The 11,444-nt window shown below is 38.4% G+C and overlaps 1 protein-coding gene across 1 annotated transcript in view; it reads left to right on the forward strand.

Annotated features, from left to right (window-relative positions):
- Nucleotides 1-6,201, forward strand: part of ELL2 (elongation factor for RNA polymerase II 2) — a 68,133-nt gene extending 61,932 nt beyond the window's left edge. The window contains exons 10-12 of the mRNA XM_081826538.1: nucleotides 2,181-2,352; nucleotides 4,589-4,633; nucleotides 4,725-6,201. Of these exons, the coding sequence (XP_081682664.1) occupies nucleotides 2,181-2,352; nucleotides 4,589-4,633; nucleotides 4,725-4,841 (334 nt within the window). The 3' untranslated portion in view covers nucleotides 4,842-6,201. The remainder of the gene's footprint in view (nucleotides 1-2,180; nucleotides 2,353-4,588; nucleotides 4,634-4,724) is intronic.
- The last annotated feature ends 5,243 nt before the right edge of the window (nucleotides 6,202-11,444 follow it).

Consider the following 11,444-nt stretch of genomic DNA (forward strand, 5'->3'; position numbering starts at 1 on the left):
TTTTTTTGTAATAGTGATACAGACTGGTTATATGTGACAAAATCATGTGGGGAGACTATAAAATAATTCTAACCCTTTCCCCATGGATTCAGGATGTTGCTGTGTTTTGTCAGCTTAACCAGTTCGTTCTATATTTTAAAACTTGTTTTTAACTCCCTAATCTGAGGATGGTTGCTGCATTTGCTTCATGTTTCTGGCTCTTTAAAATCATGAAAGTATATAACCTCTGTGATTATTTGCTTAATTTATTTTATCCCAAAACTATCTGATATTAATACAGCAAATTTTCTTAAAATGGTGAGAAAGCTGGACTTTTCAAGAACACCAAAATTACAGAACTTAAAAGACTTTGGTTGTTTCATAAGAAAACCAAAAAGACATACAATAAAACCTTAATGATCAGCCTCTGAATAAGTCATACTTAAACCACAATATTCCTAATTTTTATACAATAAGAATACTTTTACTTGTGGTTGTGAAATAGCCAAGCCCCTGAAAATTTTATTCCATCCCTGCATTAGGAACCAACTAGAGAACCATAACAGTTTTGTTTTGTTTTTTAAATAGTGAAATGCTTTTCGTTAAAATGCCAGTATAACCAAATAATCTTCTATAATAGCAACACAACTGTTGGCCAGTTTGGTATTTTTCCTAAGGAAGTTATTAAATAAAATACTGAGGGTGTAGCCTCGGTTGTGATTTTGAGAAAGCAGGGTATTTTATATAACAAATTAAGCCTGAGTTTCATGAGCAGTTTAGCCATTTGGTTACATACACTTATCCCCAGGAACCTCTTTTCCCCACCCTGGGCTTCCTCTGGTGTGCAGTCAGGACAGCCCTGTCTAGGAGAGGACTGCTTCTCTGCTTGGCTGGCCCCGTTCCTTTTACAGCAAAGACACCAGCAGGGCGCTTTAAATCAGCATACTACTGCTGTCTCAATTACACTTAGAAAAATAAACCTCCACAGTGTCTAACTCAGCATGAATAAAAATATTAATGAGGACATTAAGGTTGCACAGTTGCATCACTTTTCTCACATTTCCAACTGGACACTTTGCTCTCTCATTTTGAATAAAACTGGCAAGATTATCTGAAACCATTTTTGAAGAAGACTGAACTCCAAGGTTTTCCCACAGTCAAGAATATATGCACGTGCCTGAGGCATGCTGAAGCACCTGCTACCTGCCTGAAATTGCTTTGAAATCTCAATTTTTATCTCCAAAAGTAAGGGAATTTTGCATTCCACGACAGGAACACAGAGTACAGAGACCCAGGCCAGACCCTGGTGTGATCCCACTTCCCGGAGCCACAAACAAATAATACTTCGTTTTTAATACTAGAATGCTGTTTTAATTTGCTTACCACTGACTAAACTGACACTCTGGGAAAATGGCCTTCCCTCGCCAGTTTCCTAAAGTTATTCACAACCCCAAGTAAAACAGATTTATGGCGTTTTTATTAAAAAAGTAAATTAGAATAATAGTATACGCTGATGTTCAGTTACACAGACTGATATTTTAGTGTTGAAAAGAACTAGAGAAATATGCCTTCCCCCTCACCCCCTCTTTTTTTTCCTGGTCTCTCATTTCAAAAGAAAACAATTACTCTTTTGTATTTTATACATTTGCCTAGTCAAACGTGGGAGGAAAGAGGTAGAGAGAATAAGCCGGAGGCACCTTGCTGGCAGCAGGTATAAACGGCCAGAAGACAGACCTCCTCTCATAAAGCAGCAGATCCAGGGGGAGCTTTGACTTCAGCATTCAGTGACTATGTAACACTCTCCTGGTTTCATGTTACCCACCTTCTGTTTCCATGTGACTCGTAACAGATGGGTTGGCCTCTGCCACTAGTGTGGTAGTGAATTACTTTGGATAGAGAAAGGTTTGGGAAGCTAAATGTGTCAAAGTGTTGTTTTCTAGTCACACTTCAGTCCCATCGCCACCATGTTTTTTTCACATTTACTTTCCTTCACTGAAGGTCTGAAGCTCTCCGGTGGGATAATTTCACCTGGCAGTCGTCCGAAGGAGTGACATGGGAGCAAACAGTGGCAGGGGCAGCATTCAGTCTAAGGATACATGCTTGGATACGGTTTCTAGGTTTTTGGTTTAAATGTCAGGCCTTATGCATCATGTTGATTCTATAGTCTCTCTCAATTTATCTTCTTTCTTTTTTCTTATTAGAAAATATATTGCTATCGTCTCCTATGAGCAACGCCAAAATTACAAGGATGACTTCAATGCTGAGTATGATGAGTACAGGGCCTTGCATGCCAGGATGGAGACTGTAGCTAGAAGATTTATCAAACTAGATGCACAACGAAAACGGCTTTCTCCAGGCTCAAAAGAGTATCAGGTAAACATGTTTGCTCCTAGATAGGCTGACTTCCATATTTTACCCTCTTTGTTCTCTGCCTGGCCCATCCCCAGGCACCCTACTGGCCTTCAGAGCAGGTCTTCTGGCAAACCAGCCTCTCTGCAGCTTTTGGTCTTCATTTAAAATTAGCTAGGAGGGGTGCCTGGGTGGCTCAGTCGTTAAGCATCTGCCTTCGGCTCAGGTCATGATCCCGGGGTCCTGGGATCGAGCCCCGCGTCGGGCTCTCTGCTCAGCGGGAAGCCTGCTTCTCCCTCTCCCACTCCCCCTGCTTGTGTTCCCTCTCTCGCTGTGTCTCTGTCAAATAAATAAATAAAATCTTTTAAAAAATAAATAAAAAATTTAAAAAATTAGCTAGGAAACTAAATATTGAAACAGTTCTCAAACATAAGTAAATACAATGAACTGTTTTTCTGTCAGTGGAAAAAAATAACGTTTTATATAGCATAGTATGTATAAAATATGTAATATATGCTTTAACTTTACGATAACATAATAAAGAGAGTATCAAGAAAAAAGCAAATACAACTAATAGGAGAAAAAGTTGGATTTGGGATTCACGGAAATATTTGATTGCACTGCCAACTCAGACTATAGCTGCTAGTTCTGGTGCTGTTCCCCAAAATTGCTATTTCAAGTACATTAAAAAAAAAAAAAAACCACAAAGCTCAATCTGACACAAGGTAGGGAAAATATAGACATAAAATATAAACAGGGTTTAGTGCAACAGAGATTTGGAGTTTAAGTGAAGAAAAGTTTGGTATTTCCAGCTCTTCAAAGACTGACATTTGTTAACACACACTAATCTGTTTTCACTTCCTGACTTTAAGTAGTGGTATTACCACAGCTGACAAACCAGAAGCCAGACCCACGTACTGGTTGTTCACATAGTTAACAGGCAAAAGGATTAATATAAATGAATGTTTCCCTCCTTGTGTCGGCCACAGAAGTTGTCACACTTCACACCCATAGATAGTGCCCTCATTCTGGCCTACTACTGTTGTTCTGACAGGAATCTATGTAAGAGAATGAATGGGTTTCCCACAGTGGGGAAAACAGCCTGAGAGCATCTGTGCCTTAAAGACTCATGTGTCTTTCATTAGTGGGCCTTAATCTTTAAACAGGCTGCCTAGAGTTACAGATTTTGCCAGAGGAATTAGTCTTTGAGGATGCAAGAGGTCTTGATATATGGTGGTTTGGGGTTTTTTTTTTAGATCTAGTTATTTACCAGTGTACCATGATTATATTTAAACTAAAATGTAACTCCAAAGACTGCTTAGTGGTTAGGAGGAGGCTCCAGAGCTAGACTGCCTGGGTTTGATTCCCAGCTGTACCATTTAATATTTGTGTGACTTGGGCAAGTTATCGAACTTTCCTCAAAATCTCCCTCCATAAAATAAGGTGATTATAGAGTTGTGCAGAATAAATGTAAGCATTTGGAAATGCTTATATCCATAGTACGTAAGGTTACATAAGTATTAGCCATTTTCTCCAGCCTAGAGGTAATCAATAGTACTGGTTTCCAGTGTATTCTTTCAGAGGTCTGTGCATATATACACAAGCAAATTCATGTATGTACCATATGTAATTGAATTTAAGATGTCATCAATTACAATATGCACCACGGTCTTCTGTTCCAGTAAGTTAAACTGTGATACATTATTTATCTGATCTCATTAAAATGATAAGGAATGTGCATCTTAGAAGTCATGAAATTCTGATAAGAAATGTGCATCTTAGAAGTAATGAAATTCTTAGAATATCATTCTATTTCCCCTTTTAAACAAATAATATCAAGCTGTATAAATCATTCTGTACTTTTTTCATTAAACAATATAATGCACCTTAGAGAACTTTATATAAGTGCATGAAGCATTTCCCCCTTTTTAATGGCCTCTTAGTATCCCTTTTTATGCATTAATGGACATTGAAATTTTGTGTACTGCCTTTTGCTTTACAACTGATACTGCAGCAAGTAACCTTGTACACACAGCATTTCACTCAGGCACAAGCAAATCTGAAAGAGAAGTATAGGAGTGCTGAGTCAGTTCTGCATTTGCTATTTTGATAGCAGTTGCCAAATTGCCTTCTTTAAAGATTGTACCAATTTACATTCCCATCATCAGTATTTCCGACACCCTTACTGAATGGGTCTTAGCTGTTTATATTGTCAAAAAGAAAAGTTGTTCCCTTCTTATTTTAATTTTTAATTTTGTAGAATGTTCACGAAGAAGTCTTACAGGAATATCAGAAGATCAAGCAGGTAGGAATCATCACTGTGGGTTTTCTGACCCATGCTTGGGAACTATTACAAATTCTGCAACCTAATTCCTCCCTGTTTTTTTCCTCTGCAGTCCAGTCCCAATTATCATGAAGAAAAATATAGATGCGAGTATCTTCATAACAAGCTGGCTCACATCAAAAGACTAATAGGTGAATTTGACCAGCAGCAAGCAGAGTCATGGCACTAAATCTCTGCTTGGACCAGAAGATGTGAATAAACTTAAGCTTATTTATTTAAAATTCCAAATGAGTTGCTCTAAGATTCTAAAAAAAATGAAACTTTGCTTGTTGAAAGTTTCAGTATGAGTAAACTTGAGTTATTTACCTTTTTTTTTTTTTTTTCTTTTCCCCATTTTACTTCGCTTCCCTGCATTTTTGAAGCTGCTTTTTTCTGGCCCTTCACCCCAGCCCCACCCTACCCCCAAGACTTATGTTTGTCAATAGAAATAATTTTTCTTTTTAGATATTGGGGATCCAGTGTCTATACTTCAAATCAATTTTTTCTTTAAAAACTTATGTTTGTCATTGGAAATGATTTTTTTTTAGATATTGGGGATCCAATGTCCACACTTCAAAGTTATGTGTGTTTAAAAAAAAAAAAACAGTAATGTGCAAGGTGAAATGCTTTTGGATAAACATAAGCCTATTTTCTGACCTTTCTTAATGCAAACTCTTTGCCTTAAATGGTAGAATATTTAGAAATTTGCACAAAATACAAAAAAAAATTGAAACATTGTTTTGGAGGGTTAAGAAATAGAAAGGCGTATGTGTATGTGTATAGGTATGCACACACATATGGACATACAGGCTGACTTGATCTAGACAGTATATCCGCCCTGCAAGTTAACCCCCCATTGCAATGGTTGCCTTAAGGTGTTTGCTAGTTGTGTACATTAGTGTGGTTAATCATTAGCTACACTGCTTCCCACTTGGTTAGAGCAGTGGGAAGCATACTGTGGCCTACCAGCGTCTGAAAGCGTGTGCTCAACCTGTATGTGTGCAGAGGTGGTGTGGATGTGAGCGTGCATGGAGGAAAAAAGCTGCTACTCTCAGTAGGCCAAACGCTCAGGTTAAACAACTGATGAGTGTTACTGTAGGGGTTGTTTGTTTGTTTGTTTTCTGTCAAATTGCTACTTCTATTGTGGAAGACAAAAGCATTTCCATTTCAACAGTTTGTCAGCTTTATTAATGTTGGGCAAAATCAATATGTTATGAAAATGAAACAGATCTATAGTTTTGGGGCAAAATTATAAAATTAAACATGTAGGTAACCTATTTATATACTGCTATAAAGTATTTTTTGAAGAGAGATATGCAAAGAAGCTATTACCTACATGAAATGTATATTTAAAGATTTTTTTTTTCATCCTGGGAGCCAGGACTATAAAAAAAGAGCGGATATATTTAACCATAACATACTGTGAGTCATCAAACAGCACAAACTTTCATTTCATGGAGTTTATCTGTTGACGTTGATTTAAACTATCATTTGTTTTATCATGTGGGAACATAAGTTATGTGGTCAAAAATATAAGGATTTTGAACTAATGTTGATTCAAGTTGTGTTGTCTTTATCGTATTGTCTTTTCAAAGTGCTGCCAGTTGAAAAGGGAAGCATTATGTTTACAAATCTGTTTTGAAATGTTTGCCAAAATTTTGGTAGTATCTTTAATAAAGATGTTTGTCTCCAGCATCCAAAAAATAAATAAATAACTTTGTTGTGTATCAGTGTAAACCAGAAAATGTTGGTATCTAGAAAACCTGAGAGAGCATATAGAAGAACTTTCCTCTTTGCAGTTCTTCTAAAACATTAACTGGAAAGAGTAGATAATATAGAAGAGTATACAAAAGTAAAAAGACTATACAAAGACTGATAAAAGACCCTGTGCACTATAACTCTATAACATTACCACAGAAATTAGATTTCTATGTAGCACGGACCTCTTAAGGAATTGGTTTCTTTTAGCATTGAGATCCCTGGTGCTCTTCCTTTTACCTCAGAATTGGTACAATCATTACTAAATGTTCATTGATTTTAAACTTTGAGTTGTAAAAAGATAGGAAACTTAATTGGGGATAACTTTGTTCCTCATATAAAGGTGGAGTCTCCTAAGAGATTTGTCTGTAGGTAATGACCTCACTGGTGTCATTTCTTGGACAACTTGGCCTTTTAATCAAAGATTTCTGCTGCTATTTGCTATGAGCAGTGTTTCTCAAAAGCAAGGTGCTTGGACCACTTGCATAACCCAAATTAGAATCTCTGGGTATAGGGCCCAGGTATCCACACTTTCATAAGTAGCCTCCAGGTGACTTTTGCAAGGGAAGGTGTGAGAACCATTGGCTTAGATATGGCGTTAAACCTTTGGGTCTCTAAATCTCAAAGTCTTGAACTGAAGTTGAACTATTGGCTTTTTTTTTAAGCCCATCCCTGTTAGCAGGCACAAATCACTCTGCCCCTCTACATGATCAACTGTTTCACTGCCAGCTCTTATTTCAGAACTTGTTTATGAACAAGCCTTCCAGTTGGCTCTTAGCCCTTGGAGCTCCCACCCACATACATCAGCACATCTTCTGGTTTACAAACTGGATAATAATGGAAGCTGGAGATAGGTTATAAAAATCCAGCATTGCACATAGACTTGACCACCTACCTATAAAAGCCTTAATTTAGATGTTTGTTGTATACTTTGGGCACATCCTTGCAAAATGTGTATCTATCAGTTACAAATTTGAGTTATAAATCTCTGAATCTGCTATTACCTGAGGCTGCATCTCTTGTGAAGATGGGCATGAGCCTATTTAAATATTTATAATCATCCTTTATCTCCTACTGCAAGATTTTTAGATTCTCTCAAATAACTGCTGCAGGAATGAGTGGCCACTTAGTACCAGTTACTCCGGTGGAAGAATTTATTTAGTTGTTTTGAGAGACAAAGTAAGTATAAAACAGCATTATCAAGATGAGAGAAAGAGTTGTTATTTTTGTATCACATTTCTTCTAAAATAATGTGAAGCACTTTTGAAAATTTTTACCAACAGCAGATTAACTCCAGATTGAATGAGCATCTGACTTAATACAAACCAAAAGGAACATTGAGTAGATGTGGTTTTGTTTTTTAAGTAGGGATTCTGTTTCCTATCTTGTCATTTATTTCCCATGGAATATTTGAGAGGGGGTAACTTCCAACCCTGAGTAGCAATGGATGTTCAGTACTTGCTCTCACAAAAATAATTGGTGTGATCAGTTTATATCATTGCTCTATGCACACTGATCATAAAAAATTCAGTATTAATTTCCTTTCATCTGATTGATCTTTTAAACTTTATAGTTTTCTTTTCCCTTAAAGTATTTTACCTTATTATGTAAAAGAAATGCATACTTGCATGTTGGAAGCAAGATGCTGAAATGAGGATTAGACACAAGTGGTCCATTAGTTCCAACACTCTCCTTGGTTGCCTTATCCCTTCCATTAGTGCATTCTTTGCTTCTGGAACTTGGCTGAAACTCCTCAGCCAGTTCATGGTGTTTCTGGCAGTGTGAGTGTTGAGTCATGTATGCTTGGTATCCACCCTTACTACTTTTGAAGTTCATACGGTTTATTACTTGCCTAAGTGTTCCTAAATCCTTTTCTTTACGTGTACCGGATAGGGGAAAATTATAGCCAGCATTTTGAGGAACCTTTTATGAAAGGATATAAACTGATACTACTAAATGAAGGCAACAGAAGATGTTATCAGTGTTCTCTGTAACCTGAAACTAAACAAAGCTGTGAGGCTCATTTCAAAATATTTTGAAGTGTTAAAAAAATATATATATATATAGAGAGAGAGAGAGAGATCTACAGATCTATATATAGATATATAGATACGGATATATATCTACACTGTTTCTCAGTTCCACCCAAACCATGTTAGGACTCTCAAGGTAAAATGTCACACAGACTTTTCAGTTGTTACTAAGCTCAGCAGCTGTGGTGGTCCCTTTTGTTCTACACCAATTTCAGTTCAATAAAAATGTTAACTTTGCAATTCTGGTAAGTGTTTTTCCTTTGTCTCATTTCAAGGCTTTTAAATTTCTCTAAAAAAATAAATTAAAAACCCACAACAAAGTGCTCTCTGATGCCCTAATGTAAATGATCCTCCTGGGACAGAGATACTTCTTGTTGGTGAAATACGGGCCGGGTATTTGCTCCAGGATCCTGCCTGTTTTCTAAGTGTATGGCATGCCCTCCAGAGGCAACATCTACTTGGAGAACAATAATCACAGTTACCATGTAAGGGTTTCCTGTTGTTTACACACTTTGTGCATACATTGTCCCATTACTCCTCACCACAACCCTGTTATCCCCATTTTATAGGTGAGTGAACTGAGGCTTAGAGAAGTTAAGAGACTTGTCCATGACACAGCTGGTAAACAGTGGAAGCTGGGAAGCCTGACCCCAGCATCTGTGTTCTTCACCGCTTCTCCATACTGCCCCTCATAATGCTGGCACCTTAGTGTGAGCTTCACGAAGTAACCCTTCCAGTAACACCAGACAAGCTAGACAAACTCTTGATTCAAAGGAGACTAGAATGTGAGGGGTGGGGTAATATCTAGTAGATTATTTTCAACGAGTTGATTTTGTCAGAAATGATGGGTAAATGTGAAGGGAGGCCAAAATACTTCTTGAGAAAAAGTATGTTTCCTTTATTTTCGCATGTGTGCAGTCGTAACAAGCAGGCTCTTTGAGGGAGACCGGGGGCAATGCAGGTAGAGGCCCCGGGCAGGGTACAGTCCTGGAATCACCATCTCCTCTTCAGAGTAAAAGGCCGTCTCAGTAACAGACTCCAGCTTAGGGGCTGTCCAGTCTGAATTAGACATAAGGATAGTTCTCCTAGCTGGGTCCTTAACCTCTAGTTTCTACGAGCTTTCTGAAGGAATAATAGAAAGGGAAAGGAAGAAGTCCTAGACTAAACACTGATACAGAAAACCTGGAACGATCAGATCGATCAGTGCCAGCAGTGATTCTGGTTAGGTTTACGAGGAGCCTCATGGATGAATGAATGAGGTTCCTAGTGTTATCATTGTGTCCGCAGCCCTCCCCCACCGGACATTTAACGAACTCTTCTCCTCAGCTGTAAAGAAAAAACATGCCTTCTTACTGGGGCATGGAAGAGGCTTCATCATTGTTTGTAAAGCACTGACGAGTTCCATGAAAAACTGCTATCTAGATTATGGATCGTCCGCTGACTGCCATAGGGAGAGTTTATTAGAGCATGAGTTTCCTGCTGAGAACGAGTCCTTTTTGACTGATTGCAGGGGCGGGGGGGGGAAGGGCAGAGAGAGGCTGGAGGTTTCAAGGTGGAGTGTTTGGGGTTTGTTTTATCAAAAGCCGAGACCTACACAGACCTGCTCCACTGGTTTTACCTTTCTGAGATTGGGACAGGAGGCTGGCAGTGGCAGGAAGTAGCTCTGGTATTTTAGGATTGCTCAATTCTCAAGTTGGGGTCAGATGATTCTGGTACGATGTGTGACAGTAGAGATGTGTATTTACAACTCCTGCCTGCTGAATTCAGCTGGCCAGCCAGGCTGGTTCGTCTTACTGTAATGAGATCCTTGGTAGAATATGGGCATTTATAGATGGGTGATAAGAATTCCATTTCTAGGGTTGTGAAATGTACGAGAGTGCTTCCTAAAGATGAGCCCACATGACTAGCCCCCGCACTTGAGTTCTAAAGCTGGGACTTCTAGAGGAATGACCACCTTCCTTTCTATATTTCATGGATTTCTAGGACTTACAGAATTCCACTGTGGCGTAGATAGACAGCATGCTCTACCTCACCAGTGTCATCACCTGCTGCACCCACTTTCTGCACACCAGTCACACAGATGCCTTCAGATTCTCCAATAACCCCCGCTCCTCCTATCCCAAGGTCTTACTCAGTACTTGCTGTCTCTTCTGTACTACCAGGTCTATCCTCCACCCCTTCCTCACTTAGCTAAGTCCTCCTCACCCTCAAGATCTCCCCTTAACATCACCTCCTCCAGGAAGCTGTCCCTAACCTCTCAGACTAACTCAGGTCACGCTGGTATACACTCTGTTTCATCTTCTACTTCTCTTTTGTGGCATTTATCACAATTATAACTTAAATACTAGTTGTATTAAATTCCATGAGAGTGGAGACTATCTTGTTCTCTAGGGTGTTCCCAGCTCCTAGTCTAGTACCTGGCACAGAGAAGGTGCTCAATAATAATTTATTCAAAGAATGAATGAGGGAGGTTATTGATATTATGTCCTATTTAAAATTCATGTGGCCAGAGGATTTGGATTACTGCAAGTGTCATTTAGGTCTATGTGCCTTGCCACATCTTTCCAAAGTCATGATTTCGAAATTAATTTCTTTTTTTTTTTTTTTTCCTGATGGCAGACTGACTTGCCTTTGGGAGTCCCTTTGCCATGATTAACCAACTGGACACCTTCAAAGGGGATGTCTCTTTCCAATTTGGCATTCATACCTCTAGTCACCTCTGGAACATGAGCATCTCAATAGTCTATAATGGTTTGTAATATAAAATTAAATGATTTTAAAAGTTACTTTTATTTATCATAACTGATGGGTTCTGATTTCATTTCCTACTGTATTTTTTCTATAGCTTTTCTCCCACTTCTCCAAGACAGGGTAGAGGACAGCAGTCTAGAGATAATGTTGTATATCATGTTTCTATCTTCATTAAAGATAGATTAGCCTGACATTTCTTTAAATTCGATATGAGCTTTTGTTGACACTTATTTTATGCCTAGCATTTCTGT

The sequence above is a fragment of the Leptonychotes weddellii genome, chromosome 7 (genome assembly GCF_054177405.1).
Source record: "Leptonychotes weddellii isolate Sample4059 chromosome 7, ASM5417740v2, whole genome shotgun sequence".
Lineage (NCBI taxonomy): Eukaryota > Metazoa > Chordata > Mammalia > Carnivora > Phocidae > Leptonychotes > Leptonychotes weddellii.